The sequence below is a fragment of the Mobula birostris genome, chromosome 26 (genome assembly GCF_030028105.1).
Source record: "Mobula birostris isolate sMobBir1 chromosome 26, sMobBir1.hap1, whole genome shotgun sequence".
Lineage (NCBI taxonomy): Eukaryota > Metazoa > Chordata > Chondrichthyes > Myliobatiformes > Myliobatidae > Mobula > Mobula birostris.
Genome location: NC_092395.1, coordinates 27,182,380 through 27,204,855, shown reverse-complemented (window position 1 = coordinate 27,204,855; position 22,476 = coordinate 27,182,380). Strand labels below are relative to the sequence as shown.

At 45.0% G+C, this 22,476-nt stretch overlaps 1 protein-coding gene across 1 annotated transcript; it reads right to left on the bottom strand.

Annotated features, from left to right (window-relative positions):
• Window positions 1–1,789: 1,789 nt before the first annotated feature.
• On the bottom strand, window positions 1,790–21,995 carry tm6sf2b (transmembrane 6 superfamily member 2b). Its single transcript, XM_072244039.1, has 10 exons — window positions 21,795–21,995; window positions 11,701–11,804; window positions 11,234–11,331; window positions 9,583–9,686; window positions 8,530–8,612; window positions 7,860–7,984; window positions 6,639–6,740; window positions 5,044–5,136; window positions 3,077–3,196; window positions 1,790–2,603 (listed from the first exon to the last, which is right to left on the bottom strand). The coding sequence occupies exons 1-10, from the start codon at window positions 21,884–21,886 to the stop codon at window positions 2,394–2,396; spliced, it is 1,131 nt and encodes a 376-aa protein (XP_072100140.1). The 5' UTR covers window positions 21,887–21,995; the 3' UTR covers window positions 1,790–2,393.
• Window positions 21,996–22,476: the final 481 nt, after the last annotated feature.

Genomic DNA, 22,476 nt, shown 5'->3' with positions numbered 1-22,476 from the left:
AACATTTTACAAACATATATACAATAAAGTTGATTACTAGAGCAAACCTTGAATTAGAGAATTGTTTATAGCACAAAGGAGGCAACTTGGTCTATTAACCCCATACAGTTTGGAAGAATAATCCAGTTGGTGTAGCTTCTGTTACCCTGACATTTACTTTATCTTGAACAACTTATCCAATTCCTAGAACAATTCAACTGTCTGGCTTAAATGAAACCCACCACACAGACTCTTAACTGCTTTTGGTTCTGGGGCAATTGGGAGGGAGTGGGAGGCAACAATACATGTTTGTGCCAGTAAACGAGTAAACTAAGAAGAACTTCTGACTCTAGGACAGGGGTTCCCAACCTTTTTTAATGCCATGGACCCCTACCATTAACCAAAAGGTCCGTGGATGCCAGGTTGGGAACTCCCTACTCTAGGTGACAGAAAGGGGGAGCTACCCTGAGCCATGTGTGCCATTGCATTTGACATTATCGTGTCCAAGATATCCTGAAGTGGGAGGGTGAGGAGCCAGAGGAAAAGACTGGTAAAGACAAATGTAGGTCCCCTGCAGACAGAAACAGGTGAATTGATTATGGGGAGCAAGGACATGGCAGACCAATTGAATAATTACTTTGGTTCTGTCTTCACTAAGGAGGACATAAATAATCTTCCAGAAATAGTAGGGGACAGAGGGTCCAGTGAGATGGAGGAACTGAGCGAAATACATGTTAGTAGGGAAGTGGTGTTAGGTGAATTGAAGGGATTGAAGGCAGATAAATCCCCAGGGCCAGATGGTCTGCATCCCAGGGTGCTTAAGGAAGTAGCCCAAGAAATAGTGGATGCATTAGTGATAATTTTTCAAACCTCGTTAGATTCTGGACTAGTTCCTGAGGATTGGAGGGTGGCTAATGTAACTCCACTTTTTAAAAAAGGAGGGAGAGAGAAACCGGGGAATTATAGACCGGTTAGCCTAACGTCAGTGGTGGGGAAACTGCTGGAGTCAGTTATAAAGGATGTGATAACAGCACATTTGGAAAGCGGTGAAATGATCGGACAAAGTCAGCATGGATTTGTGAAAGGAAAATCATGTCTGACGAATCTCATAGAATTTTTTGAGGATGTAACTAGTAGAGTGGATAGGGGAGAACCAGTGGATGTGGTATATTTGGATTTTCAGAAGGCTTTTGACAAGGTCCCACACAGAAGATTAGTGTGCAAACTTAAAGCACACGGTATTGCGGGTAAGGTATTGGTGTGGGTGGAGAGTTGGTTAGCAGACAGGAAGCAAAGAGTGGGAATAAACGGGACCTTTTCAGAATGGCAGGCGGTGACTAGTGGGGTACCGCAAGGCTCAGTGCTGGGACCCCAGTTGTTTACAATATATATCAATGACTTGGATGAGGGAATTAAATGCAGCATCTCCAAGTTTGCGGATGACACGAAGCTGGGTGGCAGTGTTAGCTGTGAGGAGGATGCTAAGAGGATGCAGGGTGACTTGGATAGGTTGGGTGAGTGGGCAAATTCATGGCAGATGCAATTTAATGTGGATAAATGTGAAGTTATCCACTTTGGTGGCAAAAATAGGAAAACAGATTATTATCTGAATGGTGGCCGATTAGGAAAAGGGGAGGTGCAACGAGACCTGGGTGTCATTATACACCAGTCATTGAAAGTGGGCATGCAGGTACAGCAGGCGGTGAAAAAGGCGAATGGTATGCTGGCATTTATAGCGAGAGGATTCGAGTACAGGAGCAGGGAGGTACTACTGCAGTTGTACAAGGCCTTGGTGAGACCACACCTGGAGTATTGTGTGCAGTTTTGGTCCCCTAATCTGAGGAAAGACATCCTTGCCATAGAGGGAGTACAAAGAAGGTTCACCAGATTGATTCCTGGGATGACAGGACTTTCATATGAAGAAAGACTGGATGAACTGGGCTTGTACTCGTTGGAATTTAGAAGATTGAGGGGGGGATCTGATTGAAACGTATAAGATCCTAAAGGGATTGGACAGGCTAGATGCAGGAAGATTGTTCCCGATGTTGGGGAAGTCCAGAACGAGGGGCCACAGTTTAAGGATAGAGGGGAAGCCTTTTAGGACCGAGATTAGGAAAAACTTCTTCACACAGAGAGTGGTGAATCTGTGGAATTCTCTGCCACAGGAAACAGTTGAGGCCAGTTCATTGGCTATATTTAAGAGGGAGTTAGATATGGCCCTTGTGGCTACGGGGGTCAGGGGGTATGGAGGGAAGGCTGGGGCGGGGTTCTGAGTTGGATGATCAGCCATGATCATAATAAATGGCGGTGCAGGCTCGAAGGGCCGAATGGCCTACTCCTGCACCTATTTTCTATGTTTCTATGTATTATTTTAGTGGCTTCCCCTCAGCCTGCGGTGCAGTTAGGCCAGGTTCTTAATTTACTCTCTTCTCCATCTCCTCGTTACTTCTGGGCACGCCTTTGAGGAAGAAGCTGGAGCAAATAGCGCAGCGAAACGCCAGGAGCTGAGCACCAACAGCGAAGAAGACATTAACGTAGAGGAACGAGGCTACAGCGTTGTCTGGGACCCGGTACGTAAAGGAAGTGTGGGGGTGTAAAGATGATCCAATGTGGGAAAACTGGGCCTGAAAAAGTAAAACCAGAATTATCCACTGTTGAGTTCCATAACCCATTGCCACAAAGCACAGCTGAGATACCAAGGTGATCGATAGGAGTAATTACACCAAATACTATTTCAAGCTATATGAGGGGAGGTTTTGTCAAAGAGAGTTAAGAAGTGGATGGAAGGAACTCTGAAGGCTGGGACCGTGGCAGCAGAAGGTAGCGATAGGCTTCTGAAAAGTCAAGGATGGACAAGGAAGTGGAGTTAGAGAGTCACAGGATCTCAGGTGCTAGAGATAGAGACAGGTACAAGCAGTTGCCAGTAGGGGGGTCTGGTTGGGAATGGCAAACAGGAAGGCACATTGTGCTTAGACCTCCTCCCCTCCTGAAATGTGATTTTTGATGGGAGTCCATGGATGGGACCTGACCCTTGACCCAACTGGTGTTTCAGTTGCAAAGAATCCCAATGCTGCTGCCTTTGGTGCCTGTTACTCACCTGAACAATGGCTCCAGCAAATATCATGGTCAAATCGAGCATCCACGTACAGCCGGGCACTAACAGGCCATACAGGGCCAGGCCAAAGAAGGGCAGGAAGTAGAACATATTAACCAGCATCTAAGAAAGAGAGGTGTTAATGTTAAGTGCCTGCCATGGAAACTCCCAACACCCCTCACCTAAAAAAAAAATTGTGCCTTTGCTGCTACTATGCTGGGTTCAAGTGAAAGTTAGCATGCAGGTGATGAAATGATCAGGAGGCAGTGTTACAGAGGGGGCAGATCTGCCAACACAGTAATCATTTTATATCTTGCAGGGCACTGCTGCCACAAAACAATGAATTTCATGACATGTCAATGAGAATAAATCATGATTCTGAACTCCCTTGTCATTGAGATTTCTAGCACTTGAAGTTTAATGTTGCCATGCATACATCAAAACGGTGAAATCTGTTGTTTCGCATTAAATCAAATCGGAGAGGTTTGTTCTGGGCAGCTGTGAGTATTGCCACACTTCTGGCACCACCGTAGCACGCCCGCAACTCACGAACCCTAACCCGGTCTTCGGAACGTGGGAGGGAACCCACGTGCTCACAAGGACGTGCAGTGGGGGGGGATTGAACTGCTCTTGGTGATGGCTAGCGCTGAACTAGCATTACGCTAACCACTCTATTACTGTCTGTTATTAGCCATTTAAACCAGCAACCTATCCCAAAGCACCTTGTGGGATCATTCTCAAACGCTGACACAGAACAATGAGTGCCTGCAAATGCTTGTGGGGTCAGCAGGAGCAGAGATGACTACTTTGTCTGAGGCCTTACTGAACAGGCATCACAATATTTCCATCAACGTGAGCCACCTCTCACCAGAGCCATGAGGCTGGCAATTACAAACAAAACCAGGGTCCATGGTTGGCAGCGGGGCAGGGCGCCTGGGACGGGGAGCATTTGTCCCACATGGCCGAGGTGAGCAGTGCCCTCATCTGACTGGTGCTCCAGAGCTTGTAGTTCCAGAATGGCCGAGATTGTCACTCATAAGATAATGTAGTCTAACTGCCCCCCACCCCACAGACCTTCAAAAAGGATAGTGCATGGCAAATGGTATCATTAGATAGACATCCTGTCACAGCAGATATGCAGATGAAACATCCCAGAAGGTGCCCAGTTGAATTTCTAGACCACCTGGGAATTCTCATTATTATGTTTCACTTCCACGAAGATGATTTTTTTTTTCAATTTGGTGGGGCTGAAATAAAAAGTGAAACCCCCTCCGATTTCTCAGCTTTGATTTCTGAGGCGGGTGACGGTGTTTGCTCAGAGGGCGAGGAAGGTGAACTCTGGAGCTTGGGGAATTAGCAGCTCAAGGCGAACCCCCCCATGACTGGGTGAAGGTAGGAGGGGTCCATGAGGCCAGAACTAGAGAAGCACATCTCTGAGTGGTGCAAGTCCAGAGGGATTTTTTTTATTATAGAGATACAGTGCAGATTGGGCCATTCCAACCCTTCGAGACTCGCCGCCCAGCAACACCTGACATACTGATTTAACTTTAACCCTAACCCTACCGTGGGATAATTTACAACGTCCAATTAACCTACTAACCTGTATGTCTTTGGAAACCAGAGCACTCGGAGAAAATGACGTATCCCACAGCAGGCACACAGACTCCTTAATTCAACTAAGCTGGAACTGAACTCCGAATTCCCAACGCCTTGAGCTGTAATAGCATCACACTAACCACTACACTGCTGCAGTGGTACAACTGAAGCTGGTGGGGTTTGAACAATTGATTGAGAATTCCAGTCCCAGGCACCGGAAGAGTACATCCTATCTTGGCCTCTATCATCTACATGGTCCCAGCTTTGGGACGATCGTACACCTTTGATCCCCTCGCACAGCCTGGGGGTAAAATAATCCAAGTCAGCAGTGGCCGACGTTCCATTCAGCGTTTTCCCCAGCAACTGGATCTTACCTGGATTTTGGGATACATCACTGGATCCAATAGATAAGGCTCCTGTTCGTATTTGTAGGTGTCACAGATTTCAAAGGGACAGTCGAGGGTGACCTGAATCAAGGAACTACATGTCATAAGGAGCACACAAGTTCAGCGAACTTCCCGGACGTGAATCTACCCCACTGAGCGAGGGCAGGGAAACGTAGAAAAATAATTAAATCTGAATTTTTGCCCTTCATTGACTGCTAAGGAAGGTAATATTATACAGGATTTAGATTCAAAGTACTTTTATTATTGAAGAATGTATAAATTATACAACCTACACCATGAGATTTGTTTGCTTATAAGCAGTCACAAAGTGAGAAACATGAAAGATCAATTAAAAAAAAAAATAAAAGGCCAACACTCGTGCAAGAGGAAGAAAAAAAAAGTTAAATCATGCAAACAATTGGAGCGAGCAACAGAATTCCGAACCAGATTGAGTCCTCAGATCCGAAGCCCAAAGTCTTGCTTAGCCGTTTACTATATTAGTGGGCATGGTGCACAGCAGCCAGGGCAGTCTTCATAGCCTCAGCGCCACAGAGAGAGGAGTAACCATCACGGACAGCGAGCTGAATTGGCTCTCAGCTCAGATCTCAACACCCTGTCCTTTCAGTCTGGCTGGGCCAGTGTTTAAATTGACCAAACAACAGCGGAAGGCTCCGCTGCCCGGGAGAGAGGAGTGAGCATCACAGAGAGCGAGCGAAATCGGCTCTCGCCTCCAATCTGGGCTGGCGTTTAAGTTGTCTAAACAGCGAAGACTTGTGTTGTCAACCCCATCAGCTTCCTACTGGAAGTCTGACCCACTCTATGATGATCAGCTAGCTGAATTAACCAATGAATGATCGAGAGAGAGGAATTCAATACTGCTCATGGATAGCATTCCAATAATCTGGCGCCTCTTCCATGGAGGTGGTCAGGCCCAAGGTGGCCATTGTGGAATTATCAGAGATCAAAGGGGAAATGGACTCGTACTGGTGCAGAATGAGAAAACTATTCTCACCGTACTGACTTGTTGCAGATTCTTGTGACAAATTAATGCCTTAAATTCTACACTTAGTTGGTGATTGAGGGCTGTGGGTTGGCCAGAACTTCCCTGGCTCTTTCCCAATAAGGCCAGAGGCCCCCAACATCCATCTGAGTTGCAGGGTGACTTTTTGTCTGAAACAGTCGATAGTGTAGACCTGCTTTAGAACTCCCTCCTTCCACCACCGACAGCTCCCTCCCCAGTGACTCAACATTGTGACACACTCTTAAACTGTCCCCCCACCTTCCACAAAAAATGTGACTCGCCGTCTGATCTGCTAACCCTCCTTGACAGTGCAGTACATCCTCAGAGGGGCATGCATGCCAGGACTGTTGAAGGAGAGCGCAGAGTCACAGCTAACACCCAAGTTAAAGTGTTCTTCACAATTTCCACGGGGGTTCCCTCTATTGCAACTGCTGGACACCCAGCTCCAATACTAGGGCCCTGAGAAGGGTTGGTGTGGGAGTAAGGGTTGTTTAGAAGGGTTGAAACAAACTGCGTCAAGTCAGTCAAAGCACATCTGTTCACAAACATAGTCAAAACTTACAAAGCCCCTGAGCAGTGTGTAAAAGATGGCAAACAACAGGTAAAGCACAAGACACAAGTCCAGAGGCCGTCGATACAACCACTTCCTCTGCTCCGTGGCAACCTGAGGAAATGACAACAGCACAGCCAAAATAAATAACCAGTTCAGATTAGCAACCAATAGATAATCCATCACATGTTTAATCACGATCAATAGCAACTCATCAGGTGATAATTGGCAATTAATAATGAGAAAATAGTTAATATTCTTGTTAATGAACTAACATAATTAAACAGTAACACTGACAGAATTAATAATTATGGAATTAACACGTGGGAATTCTCATGCTGAGAGTAGCCACACTCTAGCCATTCTGTCAGTCACACACTTCTCAGTTTTTTTAGTGGAAGTTGGTGTGTGTGTTTATAATGCAGTGTGGTCTGTGCTGACCAGATACCACGGACTTCGCAGAGCAAGGACGTGATGTGGTGGCAAAGGGGGCCAAGACAAATGGAGACCAGCCTCTTCAGCATGTGTATTAATGCCCCTCTGCAGAGCTTTTAAACTCAGGCCAAAGGGGTCCTTACCCCACTGCCTCATTCCTCACTGCATACCCAGTCACTAACTTGAGCCAGACTACACTCCAGTCCCATCCGGACAGGCAGCTGGCCCACTTTCCCAATCCCTAGTCCACATTTCAGATCCCTTACTTCACCTACACGCCTAGTCCATGTTCCAGACACTCACACATTCCCAAACTATAAAGAAAAAGATTTTTGATACAGAAAAAATAAGGCTTAGAAGAAAAGATTTAGGTACAAGTTAAAGTTCTCTCCACCCCATCCTATGCAACAATTCTAGGGCAGGGTCAGCATCGGTTTGAGATGTTTGCAGGGAGTACGGAACTATATCAAATCCATGCTACTTTGCTCTGGGAGTTTTGGCAAAACGAAATAGAGAGAGCATGGCTTTATATTAAATCTGTCATCCGTCACTAGGACTCTACTGAGGAAGATATATTTGGTCACCACTGTCTCATCACTCCCAGAAATAGGCCAGTAGCTATCTGATCCAATGCTGAGCTCCCTCTGCACTGTTCCATCAGGCACTCCCAGTGCAAGGTTAGCTATGGAAATAAAGCTTCCTCCACACAGTAACTGTAGCTTCATGGAAACCTCCCTGTTCTCGAGAGAACCAGTGCTGTGATTTCTCCAGATCCTTTTTGATCCACGTTTTCCTCACCTGATCAGCCGTTGCCTGTGACAAAGGTCTGGGGCTCCGCAAAATTTTCTTTCCAGCCCAAAATGGCATCAGCACATATGGTACGTTCAGCAAGAAGGCAGGACGAATATCATTTCCGAATTTACCTTCCGGATTGGAGACAAAACACATTACAGGCACAGCTTTCAGATAAGCGGCAAATATATTTGTATTATGCAAGTCTCTGCTCGTTGTATAGTTAACGAAATGCTGAATTCCACAAGAGTTCCCATCTACATCCTGAATTAAACCTATCAGGTCAGGCAGAGCACAGGACAAAGAAAAAGTAAAACTCCCGCTACCAAGCGTTCCCAATCTCTGGTCCACAGACTCCTGCTTAATGGTATTGGTCCATGGTATTAAGGGTTGGGAACTCCTGCCCTACGCCATCGCTTCAAGCACCGCCAGGACAGGGGTATAATGGAAAAACAGGAATAAGCCAAATTACACTCAAGTCTAGTGCACCATTCCACGGGATCACAGCTGATCTGGTTGTTAGACGCTCTCCAGTCACACCAAGTATCTCAAGGTAACAACGCACTCGCCCAGACTGAAGGCTTTCCCTTTGTGATTTACTGCCATTATTTGGTTACTTTTCCTTCTACGTGGCAGCTCCCAGGCAGAGTGGGAATGAGAGCCGAGTGATACTCACCCACAGAAGTTCCAAGTAAAAGGGTGACCAGACTCATCGCCAGGGAGCCCAGCCAGTACAGGCCCATAGTCCGGTAATTCCTCCTGTGGGGAAACCACAGGGCTTTGTTATCACGCGTACTTTCTATCTCCATCATGCACTGCTTCAGGTCCCATGCAAGCTCGGTTCCGCTAACCTTTTCATCCCCAGTATCACCGTGGTGAAGCTAGCTCCATCGGCAAGGACATCTTCAAAAGGCAGTGCCTCAAGAAAGGTGGCATCCATCATTAAGGACCCTTTCCACCTGGGTCCTGTTCTTTTCTTTTTACTACCCTCGGGGGGAGGTACAGGTGCCTGAAGACTCTCTATATTTTAGGAACAGTTTCTTCCCCTTTGCCATCAGATTTCTGAAAGGTCCTCAAACCCAAATACACTACCTCACTACTTCTCTTTTGCACTATTTATTGTAACGTAGTAATTTTTGGTGTTGGCACGTGGCCAAGTGGTTAAGGCATTTGTCTAGTGGTCTGAAGGTCGCTAGTTTGAGCCTTGGCTGAGGCAGTGTATGTGTCCTTGAGCAAGGCACTTAACCACACATTGCTCTGCGACGACACCGGTGCCAAGCTGTATGGGCCCTAGTGCTCTTCCCTTGAACAACATCGGTGGCATGGAGAGGGGAGACTTGCAGTATGGGCAACTGCTGGTCTTCCATACAACCTTGCCCAGGCCTGCGCCCTGGAAGCTTTCCAAGGTGCAAATCCATGGTCTCACAAGACTAACAGATGCCTACAAGTAATTTTTATGTCTTGCACTGTACTGCTGCCACAAAACAACTAATTTCACGACATACAGTTTGTCTACTACTACTACTACTACGTCAACTCAGGCCTAGGGGGCCGGCGTCGGGCACGATGACGAATTCGCCACTCCTCCCTCTTTCTCTCTGTTTGTCGGTATGATAAACCAGATTCTAATGGCCCGCACCCTTCCAAGGCCAGCCTCCCCTTCACGAGACAGCACCCACCTTCTCTATCAATAGCGGGCATCGAGGTGTGTTACTATTTGGTGTCTTACCCAAGTGTAATTGCGGCTATCATGGTCTGGTAGAGCACATAATGGACGGTGCCATCCCAGTAGCAGATGAGGGTTCCGTAGGCACTGCGGAAGTAAGGCTCCCCCTGTGACGGGAGAACAGAAACAGCACCTTGGTTCACCACTGGCCAGAGCAGCCCTGCTCCGAACCGTCCCCTGTGTTCCACTCCGCAGCAACTACCCTGCCAGCCTATACAGGTAGGAAAAGACATGACGCTTCATCAAGCTTCCCCCACACTGTGACGGGCAGAGCATCAGGTACAGATGCCAACACACCACACCATCCAGCCACCTACGCAATCAGCGGGGAGGCAAAGCAAAACCCTGACAATAAGGGAGATGGCTTTCTACATACCCCTCGACCCACAGTTTGAAAACCAGTCCAGAGCCACATTCCCAGTGAAGGCTCAAACCTTCTATGGATGTGATGTCAGTGACACATTCCAGAGTCTCCCTGTGCTCCAGAAATGGGAAGAATCCTTAAACCTCCAGGTGATCCTACTCTTAGTGAGATTAAGCTCATGTTGCCCTCTCGTTCCTCAGGCTGCAAGCTCACTGGGACCCAGGGCACACAGGAGGCAGCACACTGCATGGGTCATCCAGACAACAGGTAGCATGCTCGTGGTTCATAGCAATCCTGAGCACGATGACCTTCGTGCCATCCTTGCTGAGTTTCCAAAACAGCAACAGAAATGCCTCCAAACATCCTGCACCCCCCATTATTGGCCAAACATCTCTGACCTATTCAGAAGGGACCGGATTCTCTGCTGCCTAACTCCCATTGCCCACTACGTCAAGATGCACTGGGTGGTGTGTGTGTGCATCCTAGTCTCTTGACACTGGGCAACTGAATACAATCAATAGAAAATGAAGGGGCTCATTTCTACAGCCCTTCCCAACCTCAAGGCATTCAAAGCTGTTTCCTATTGTAAAGAACATGCCAATTGTTGGCCATAACCTCCCAGAAAACAGCGATGACCAGACAACATTTCAGTGTTTGTGGTTGGAGGAAATTATTGATAATTCCCATTACTTGTTCATGCACCTCAGGAGTAGCAGACACCAACAGAATCAACAAACTCATTCGTAAGGCCAGTGATGTTGTGGGGATGGAACTGAACTCTCTGACGGTGGTGTCTGAAAAGAGGATGCTGTCTAAGTTGCATGCCATCTTGCTCAATGTCTCCCATCCACTACATAATGTACTGGTTGGGCACAGGAGTACATTCAGCCAGAGACTTATTCCTCCAAGATGCAGCACAAAGCGTCACAGGAAGTCATTCCTGCCTGTGGCCATCAAACTTTACAACTCCTCCCTTGGTGGGTCAGACACCCTGAGCCGATAGGCTGGTCCTGGACTTATTTCATAATTTACTGACATAATTTACATACTACTATCTAACTATTTATGGTTCTATTACTATTTATTATTTATGGTGCAACTGCAACAAAAACCAATTTCCCCCAGCATCAATAAAGTATGACTATGACTATAGGAGGCAGTCAGGCATTGCTTTAATCTCCTCTGAAAGGCCCTGAAGGCTAAAGTGAGAGACAGGCAGGAATGCTAGAGCATTGGAATGAAGCCAGCAGGAGATTAACTTAATGTGATGGAAATTCCAATTGAACTCACCTCTTTCAAGTAAAATGCCATGAATCCTTTGATGTAACCATCTACCTCCAGGGAGATAAGCAAATCGATGACACTTGTGAATGAGAACACTGCAAAAACTGCAACAATATTCAAGAGTTACTCAATAACCCACCATCATTTACCTGCTTGTCACACCCCCACCTGCAATCTCACCTCCTATCTAGGGTCACATTATTTCCAGGACAATATGAAGCTGACACGCATAATTTTGACTGATTCACCAGCTAGGATTTACTACTTTTCAATGCTTCCAACTCTGAAGCCAAAGGGTCCATAAATAATGGAGACTTGCTGATTCAGTCTGATGCAGTTCATGTAGATTCAGTTCTATCCAGCCGTGGACATAAATAGCTGATGATTCAATTTTGGGATGCAAGTGTCAATGAAGGCTCCTGCTACTCTGTTCTGAAGCTGCAGGTCTAGAGCTCTCCAAGAGGTTCCCTTACCATAAAACAGGGGGTCATTAGGGCGATTTCCTCGAACCAGAAGGTACAGTAAGAGCAGCAGACCCAGGAGAACGCCAGCACCAGCAGCAAAGACCACTATCGGGCTTTAAAAGAGAAAGGGAATTGTCAGTCAGTCTAGAGTGCTTTAGGGTTAGTGTCTATCCTGGGTCATAATCAAGGAAATGACATGATGCCAGTTGTCCAATTTCCACAAATTAACCGGGGTGGGGAGGGGGTGGTTCCATGATGGCTATCAAAACACATAAAAGTTGCTGGTGAACGCAGCAGGCCAGGCAGCATCACTAGGAAAGGTACAGTCAACGTTTAGGGCTGAGACCCTTCATCCGGACGAAGGGTCTCGGCCTGAAACATCGACTGTACCTCTTCCTACAGATGCTGCCTGGCCTGCTGCGTTCACCAGCAACTTTTATGTGTGTTGCTTGAAATTCCAACACCTGCAGATTCCTCATGTTTCCATGATGGCTATGCTTTGCAGATCAAGATTCTCAGTTAAATAGCTGACAGATTTGGTATGGTGTCTCCCTAGTGAGTCAGAATGTGGAAACAGGCAATTTAGACCAGTAAGTCCTTACCAACTGTTAAGCGCCCATTTACACAAATCTTCTTCTTCTTCCTCCACATTCCCTTCAACCCCTAGGTTCCAACACTCAGCTCAACATTAGGGGCAATTTTACGATAGCCAATTAAATCCCAGCCTGCATGTGATTCAGATGCAGGAAGAAGCACATGCCGTCACAGGGAGGATCTGCAAACTCCACGAAGGAAGCATTGGAGATTATTAGTGAATGTGGGTAGCTGGAGCTGGGAGGCAGTAGCTCTACTAGCTGCACCTCTCTGAGGCTCCACGTTCCTTGTCAAGCCAGTGCACACACCATCCCTCCACAGGATTAAATGTTTCATCTATAGGCTGGGAAGACTTTACAGTTTATGTCGAATACCTTTTCACTACATCTTATAACAAAGAACAAAGACTGGATCTATCATAAAAGCATTTATTTTACTTGTTGCAAGGAAAGGCATCACCACACAAGAGCTGGAGGTAGCTTCAACAAAACAAACAGTGTAGTCATTCCATTATACACTAATGTTATCTACCCATGCCAGTTCAGGGGACAGGGTGCATTCTGTTAGTCTGCTTAATTAGTGCATTCGGCATTCTTCCAGTAACCGAATCACTTGTCTTTCTGCAGTTTTTCATATACTCAAGGTCCGTCCGCATAATGTCGCGCAAACACTACTGGCAAAGCACTCTGGTACAATACAGGTTCCATTTTGTTACTACAGGTACATTTCCACATTTACTAGGCTCAGCCTGTGCCCAAGCAGTGATTTGGTAGAGAAGTGGTTAGCATAATGCTTTACAGCACCATCTGTAAGATCAGGGTAGAATTCCCTCCACCTCCGGGTGCTCCAGTTTCCTCCTACATTCCAAAGATGTCCAAGTTAGGGTCAGTAATTTATGGGCATGTTACATTGGTGCTGGAATCACGGCGACACTTTTGAAAACAGGGTGGGCAGCTGTAAATAAAAGTACCCGAGAGGTCTGATCATTGGCATAGCAGCAATGAGCATTTCTACAGGAAGTCCCTGATGATGGATGATGCAGGAAAACAGCAAGGCTCCGTGTAGATGTACTCAATGGATGGGAGCGTGTTATGTTTTCAACTCCAAAATGTTAAACTAATTCAAAGGAAACAAGGAGAAGGGGATAAGTCGTGTAAGTTTATTTATCACTGAGTGAGGCATGCATGTATCATGTAGTGGCATGTGCATTGCATACATCATCGGTCTTTTTACATATATCCGAAGAAACCCTAACTAAAAATATTTATTTAAATGAAGAATCCTTAACTAAAAATATTTACAATATTACTCAAATATTACATATACAGAGGGCTTTACCTGTGATGGACTGGGCCATATCCATTACTTTTTGTTGGATTTTCCATTCAAAGGCATTGGTGTTCCCATACCAGGCCATGATACATTCATAAACAACAGGAATTCTGCAGATGCTAGAAATTCAAGCAACACACATCAAAGTTGCTGGTGAACGCAGCAGGTCAGGCAGCATCTCTAGGAAGAGGTGCAGTCGACGTTTCAGGCCGAGACCCTTCGTTCACCAGCAACTTTGATGTGTGTTGCATGATACATTCATGACAGAGTTGGACATAACACCTTATGCAAATGGTAAAACTTCTTCTTCAAACCTCAAGATGTCGCTGCATAGCTTAACTATGTACAACACCGTAAAATGCCAATGTCAGTCTTGTGACTGTGTACTGAATGTGTCAGCACTATCCAGCTAGATTCCATGATTACGCGCACCAGGGTAAACCCAGCTGCAGACAAACTAATACCACTGTCAGTAGTGTTTGCTGATAGCCATCAGAGTTAAGGACAGGTCCTGCTTCCCAGTTACCACCAATACAACAAACAAAGACAATCTAAAACCTATTCATTGTTCAGGTCCCTAGTACCTCAAGATAAGCTGCTGAATTTACAAAAAAAAACAGATTCCAGAGTCTAAAGCCAACACACTTCTTAGGGGAAAATACTTGCAACTCTCAAACTAGACCGGTCAAAGTCTCTTTTTTCTGCGCCAACAATGCAAATGTTAATTACAGGTTAATCTGTGTACCAGTGCCAGAAGGTGGTAGATGAAAATGTCATACTGCAGGTTAGCAAAGCTCTAAAAGTGGATTCTAAACTATTGGTGATTAAGACACTTAAGCATTTCAGCAGTTCTACTGAATGGCTACAGATTTTGGACACTGAGTAAACTGATTTGCTACAACACAGCTCAGCACACTGGGCCATTATTTCCCCAGCAACAAATACACTAGCCTACAGACACCCATGGAGCTGTCCAGAGCAACCGTCACCAAATGTGATTGCTGAGAATGAGCGCAGTGAGGTTCACCGTAGTTTCTTATCGATTACACTTGGTGTTCAGGATACTTTGAACTGTTTGGAGTATTTGGCTGTGTCTGTGCATGAAGTATGTGGTACAAATTAATGGTCTAGAAATGTAAAGCAAAAGTGACCTGTTTGTGTTGTGTATTTAATATTTCGGTACTATTGTAAATATGGTTTGATTAAGCATTCTTTGTTGTTTACATAATTCATTACAGGTTATGTGTAAAAGTATATGAATGGCAAATGTCGTTACACCACCTTGATATAAGTGCATGCTTCCCTGAAGTGAAAAAATGAAATACACACGTTGTATCTGGCTCCACGCTTATCTTTCGATTAGTTCTATGTTTTAGAATTACAAAACATAAGAGTGGCGACGAGTAAATTTTAAATGAAACCAAGATGCCAACCTGTCTGTTGAAGTGCAGCAAGACATTTGAGTTAAAAAAAACTACAGGAAAACATCATTTTTTTAAAAAAAAGCACAGCATAGTTAAGAGTCCCGATGAAGGGTCTCACACCAAAACGTTGACTGTTTACATTTTTCCATAGATACTGCCTAGCTTGCTGAGTTCTTCCAACATTTTGTGTGTTGCCTTGGAGGGACATCTTTCGGCCTGAATGGGACAATTTAAAATTTGCTATGCTGTGGATGTCTGTATATAGTAGTTGTATTATACAGTATACTGTGTATATAGTTGAGATGCATTCTATATTGAGTTAAAGTTTGTAGCTAAGCAGTGACAAATTTTGTGTGTTTAATATTTCAGTAATATTCTAAATATATTGTTTAATTAAACATGTCATAAATACACACCTCACTAAAGTAAAAAAAAATGAAGCATACACATTATCCCCAGCTCCATGTTTTTCTTTTGATTACATTTATACTTCGGAGTTACAAAACAACAGTTTGGAATGGCATATTTAACTGCACAAGACCTTTATTGAAACTTTACCAGATTTTATGTGGAATACCTGGAGATATCCTGTAGAAGACCAAATTGGACATTCTCTTGCACATGTGCACAAATTCTGTATTTCAGTATTGGATAAACACAATAACCATTAACTTAAAGTAATTCTAAACTTTGTTCTGTCCAGGAAAACAACAAAAAATTTGAAACTATGAAATGCTGGCTTAGGTGGTCACCGTACCTCTAATCTTCCTAACAACGAAGCAGCTGATTTTATTCATATGAAGTATACTGGTCTGAATGTTCATTATTATATAGGCATCCGTTAGTCTCATGAGACCACGATTTGCGCCTTGGAAGGTTTTCAGGGCACAGACCTGGGCAGGGTTGTATGGAAGACTGGCAGTTGCCCATGCTGCAAGTCTCCCCTCTCCACGGCACTGATGTTGTCCACGGGAAGGGCATTAGGACCCATACAGCTTGGCACCGGTATCGTCGCAGAGCAATGTGTGGTTAAGTGCCTTGCTCAAGGACACACACACTGCCTCAGCCAAGGCTCAAACTAGCGACCTTCAGATCACTAGACAAACGCCTTAACCACTTGGCCACGTGCCAACACAATGTTCATACAGTGTGCATTTTTTCAGTTATTATGGGCAGAGCAACTGGAAAGAGGAAGAGTAGTATTCAGCTGATGTCCTAAATGCAAGTGAAAATGATTATGTGTTACAGTCACGTAAACAGAAAGATCACCTTGTGCACATAATATAAACAAGAAACTATTGGTATGGAGCACCAAGACAAGGATAAAAGCACGTTAACACACATCTTCCCTATATCTGGAAATAGGTTTCTATTTTGTTCCCCCACACACCATTTGGGCATCCCAAATCATGCAAGCAGTCTGAAGAGGAAAAAGCCAATAAAATGGGTTACATTCCTTGGATATGAGAACCATGACATTATTATGGTATTAAAGGAAGCTGTGGGCACGTGGCCAAGTGGTTAAGGCATTGGACTAGCTACCTGAAGGTCGTGAGTTTGAGCCCCAGCCAAGGGAACATGTTGTGTCCTTGAGCAAGGCACTTAATCACACATGGCTCTGCAACGACACTGGTGCCAAGCTGTATGGGTCCTAATGCCCTTCCCTTGGACAATATTGGTGTCGTGGAGAAGAGAGACTTGCAGCATGGGCAACTGCTGGTCTTCCATACAACCTTGCCCAGGCCTGCGCCCTGGAGAGTGAAGACTTTCCAGGCGCAGATCCATGGTCTTTCAAGACTAACGGATGCCTTTAATTTAATTTTAAAGGAAGCTATAGGCCCATTAAATTTATGCCTTCATCTAGATCAGGGATTCCTAATCTGGGATCCACAGACCCCTTGCTTAATGGTTTTTGTCAATGGCATAAAAAAAGGTCGAGATCAATCCCCACTGCCATCATGCTTCCCTTTCACCAAACCCATGAAGATATTCTCCCTCAATTTTTTGGTGAAGGGAGCAAGTGATTCAATTCCCAACACTACTTTAGGAAATGAATTCCATAGTTCCACAACAGATAGGGTTAAGAGGAGACCAAACAGAGAGGACAAGAGGGCACAGCCTCAGGATAGAGGGGCGCCCTTTCAAAACAGAGATGCAGAGAAATTTCTTTAGCCAGAGGGTTGTGAATTTGTGGAATTTGTTGCCACATGCAGCTGTGGAGGCCAGGTTGTTGGGTGTATTTAAGGCAGAGATTGACAGGTTCTTGATTGGACACGGTATCAAAGGTTACGGAAGAAGGTCGGGAACTGGGGTTGAGGAGGAGAGAAAAAGGATCGGAGCAGACTTGATGGACTAGATGGCCTAATTCTGCTCCTATGTCTTATAGTCTTATAATGATGAAGGTGTTTGACAAGGAAAACAGAAAATTCATCCACATATGATTTAGCCTCTTTAGAGGAGTGGTTAGATGTCAAAAAATGGAAGAAATAAACAGGTTAAAGATTTTTTTATTTCATGCTGATAGACTACTAGGATGGAAGTTCCACAGGGATCAGTAACAAGCCTAAGCTACTTCCGATCTATATTAATGACTTCAAAGTTCAAATGGAAACTCATTCTCAAAGTACGAGGGGTGATTGATAAGTTTGTGGCTTAAGGTAGAAGAGGGTCAATTTTAGAAAACCTAGTACACTTATTTTTCAACATAGTCCCCTCCTACATTTACACACTTAGCTCAGCGGTCGTGGAGCATACGGATTTTGGAGCTCCAGGCCTACGGTAGAAGGAGATGAGTTATGCAGCTCTTGTTACATGCAAAGACAAACTACGTAAAAAAATACAGAGAACATGAGTTGTAAAGGGACCTTGAAAGTGAGCCTGTAGGATGTAGAATCAGTTCAGAGTTGTGGTCAATGAAGTTATCCTCACCGGCTTAGGAGCCTGTTGGTTGTATGGTAATAACTATCCCTGAACTAGATAGTGTGGGATCTAAGGTTTCCATACTTCCTGCCTGATGGTCGTAGCGAGTAGAGAGCTTAGCTTCGATAGTGGGGGTCTTCAATAATGAATGCGGTTTATGGATGCTATCCATGTAAGTGTACTCAGTGGTGGGGAGGGCTATGCCTATGACGGATTGAGCTGTCTCCACCACTTTCTGTAGCCTTTTCTTTTCCTGGGCATTGGTGTTTCCACACCAGACCTTGATGCAACCTGTCCACTGTGCATCTACACAAGTTTGTCAGAATATTTGGTGGCATACCAAATCTATGCAAACTTCTAAGAAAGCAGAGATGCTGCCGGGCCTTTTTTTCCATGATGACTCTTAGGTACTGGTCCTAGATCAGATTTCTTGATATGTTAATGCCAAGGAATTTAAAGCTACTGACCATCTCCACCAACGATCCCCTAAAGAGGACTGGCTCAAGGATCTCTGGCTTCCTCCTCCTGTAGTTGATAATCAGCTCTTTGGTTTTGCTGATGCTGAGTGAGAGGTTGTTGCTGTGACTCCGGTCAACTAGATTTTCAGTCTCCCTACTACTGCATAATGCCAATTTGCCACCACCTTTGATTCAGCCGACAACAGTGATGTTGTCAGCAATCTTAAATATGGCATTGGAACTGCACCAATAAATATAAAGACAACATAAATAAAGCAAGGCAGTTGAATGTGAATTGAGGGGAGGCAACGTGATGGACACTAAATAAATGAACAAAACGTTTCATTTGGAGTATGATGTGGGAGAAATGCACAAAGTCATTCACACCAGAAGGAAGACTAGAAAAAAATTAGGTAACACAAATGTTAATGAATGTTAATGTTCAAGTGACTTTGGTTACTTATATATAACATCCACAAACAGCAAACAATCCCGATGGAATCCTAATGAAGGGACTTGGCCTGAAACGTCAACTGCTTATTCATCTCCATAGATGCTGTCTGACCTTCTGAGTTCCTCCAGCTTTGTATGTGGGTGTGTCATTTGGAAGGTGGACACATCAATGGCATTTGCTGAAAGGGGATGAGGATATGAGAATAACACAGTCATGCTGTGAACGTGCAGGGTTACGATGAGAGCACACTTGGAGTCCATACCTGGAGGCCGTGCAACGAAGGCTCACCAAATTACTGGGATAAACAGATTATCCCGGGAAGGAGAGGTGGTAAGGATCTTAACTATTTGGATTATTACAAGACAATCTCACTGAAATATTAGATTCTGAAAGAGATTGGCATGGTAGACGATGAGAAGTCTCCAGAGCCTAGAACTAGTGAGGCATCATTTCAGCCTGGGGATTCAGCCATTTAAGTCAAAAGGGAAGAGAAATTTACTGAGGATGTGAATCTTTGGAATTCTTCACTCCAAACACTGTGTGCCGCTCTGCCAGTCACCGAGTCTGTTCAACCTGAGATTCATAGCATCAAGATGATCCAGGGTAATAGGAACCAAGAGGAAGATGAAAGTGATGTGGTGGACCAGCCATGCTCTTCATGAAAAATAGAACAGGCTCAAGGATCTGTATCCTTCCTGTTCTCCTCTCCACTCCACACTCATACTACTCTTAACTACGATCATCAGTCTCTAATAAATCCAATAAAGAATTCAGGGTGAATTCTTTAGAGAGAGGCAAGAACCTTGAAGTCACTCCTAACTGAGACAACCAACAAAGATGCCTTCAAAGAAACACCAGACAAATGGAAGGATATTGTGATGGGGGGGAGGGGGGTGAGGTGAGAAGAGGCCTAGTGCACAATATAAACACTGTGATGGACTCAATGTGCTACCAATTTTTAAATTTCAACCATAATTGAACTTGTCATAGCACTCAGAAAAAGGGTAAAATATAGGCACCCAAGAGTCATCCACTTGTATCCTTTCAAAGATTTTGCGCAACATTCATAATTATGGCTTCTGACAAAAAGTGTTAAAGAAAAGAAAAAAAATCACAGCTCATTTGCCTCTGAGGTTAACAATCTCCCAGATACCAGCCTCACTTGATTTTGCAGTCAGTATCCAAAATCTGACCAATCTGCGCTCAACAAGGAAAACCACAAGTCAGAGCAGAATGATCAAACTAAACACAGATAACCAGAGTGCAAAGATTGAGAGCACATCAGAGAGCAGAGAGCAAAGAGCAAAAGAGGGCGTAAACATCAAGGGTGACACTGCAGAACGTGGTGCTAAATCAATCCAGTCATCTGAGAGAATTGAGGAAGATTTCTATGAGGCACGTGGATGGTGGAGAAATGGACAGCTACATAGGAGGGAGTGGCTACATTGATCTTACTGTATGTTAAAAGGTCAGCACCACATCACGGGCTGAAGGGCCTTACTATGCTATGATGGATTTAAACGTTCCCACCACTTCCTGGGGAAAGACGTTCCTTGTGAATTCTGTCTTGGATTTATTGGTCATAGAGCAGTACAACACTGAAGCCGGCTTTTTGGCCAATCCAGTCTGTGCCGAACTATTAATGTGCCTAGTCCAATTGACCTGCACCACAGCCTTCCACACCCCTCTCTTCCACGCACCTATCCAAAGTTCTCTTAAACATTGAAATCGAACCCACATCCACAACTTTTGCAGGCAGATTGTTCCACACTGTCACCACCCTCTGACTGAAGAGGTTCCCCTTTACATTTCCCTTAAAATTTCACCTTTCATCCTTACCCCATGGCCTCTAGTTCTAGTCTTTCCCAACCTGGGGGGGGGGGGAACTGTTTATATTTATCCTATCTACACCCCTCATAATTGTGTATGTCTCTATCAAATCTCCCCTCATTCTCCTCCACTCTAGGGAATAGAAGCCCTAACTTGTTTAATCTTTCACTGTAACTCAAGTCTTGAAAAAATCCTTGTAAATTATCTCCGTACTCTTTCAATTTTACTGACATATTTCCTGTATGTAGGTAACTAAAACTGCACACAATACTCCAAATCAGACCTCACCAATGTCTTATACAACCTCAAGAGAATATCCCAACGTCTGTACTCAATACTTTGACTCATGAAGGTCGATGTGCCAAAAGCTCTCTTTACCACCCTAAATACCTGCGACGCCACGTTCAAGGAATTTGGAACTGTATACCCAGATTCCTCTGTCCTACTACACTTCTCACAGTGCCAGTCCTCCCAAAGTGCAACACCTCACTCTTGTCTTCATTAAATGACATCTGCAATTTTTCAGCCCATGTTTACCAGCTGGTCCAGATCCCGCTGCAAGCCCTGATAGGATAACAGGATAAAACTTAACCCCCTGTTTCTGGTTTCTATGAGAATGTAAAAGTTAGGAGCGGGATACCGTTCTCCCATTCAGAGACCATGACGTTGGACGTCATCTCATTGTTCCCTCAGTTCCCGTAACCCTGAACTCTCTCGGAACTCGGGTCTGCTCTCTCACGGGGTGACTCCAGTACCCTACAATCTTCTCATTGAGGTCACACTCCGCCCCTTTGTACCCTAGAACTTTGCTTGCTGACAATAAATGGCTTTTACTGACCAGTCTAACATTGTTCCGTCTCCACTCTCTTACCAGGGGCCGACTCTCACTGAGCTTCGGGCCCCTCCTTTCCCCATGGTGCTGACTTTCAACAGTTAACTTCCCTCCTTCCCCGAGGTTTCTGCCAAGGAAAACTTGCTCATCTCTCTGTAAGGCAAGAGTTGTACTAATTCAATCACTTCCACAGATACTGACTCACCCCCACTTTCCACCTCGCAAGCCTTCTGCACACAATCACTCATTGGACGGCTCACCTTTCCATGGCCGACAGGCTGTTGAGCAGGTGAGCGACGGGGATAGCGCTGAGCGACAGGAGAAATGCTGTAAATCCCGCACCAGGATGCATGGTTGTTGATCCCGAAGTTCAGTGCCGAGCCAGGTGTCCGCAGTGTCTCTGACAAAGATTCAGACTGAGACGAGACAAAGTCCACAGAATAATGTCCTGATCTGAAGCCGCCCGGAACACCGGCACAAAGCAACCCCCGGAAGGTTTAAGGGCGTCTAACAACATAACCTGTCGATCCCAGCGATTTTCTCCGCCTTCCAGAGGCTTAAGGAGCCAATGAAAAACTTCGGAAATGTTGTCATGGCTCTCAGATAGTAAATGTAGTTATCTGGGCTCACAAAAAGAATTGCGACAATGATCACATTTATCTACACTGAAGAATAAACCTTGGCCCCAGAGAGAATTCTGGCGTTCCACTTTGAACCGTATTATGGAACTACTTCACCTGAGAGCGTAATTGCGACCTCGGTTAAGCAGCTCATTTGAATGTCGGCACCTCCAACAGTCCAGCCCTGAATCATATCGCACTCCCTCAGTATCTCTGCTCCAACAATGCGGATCTCCCTCAGGGCCGACCCTCGGAGACTGGTGTACCTCCTCGGGCTTTTCCCAATTCATTCCTGCCCCTCGCTTTTATTGCCCATTCCTAT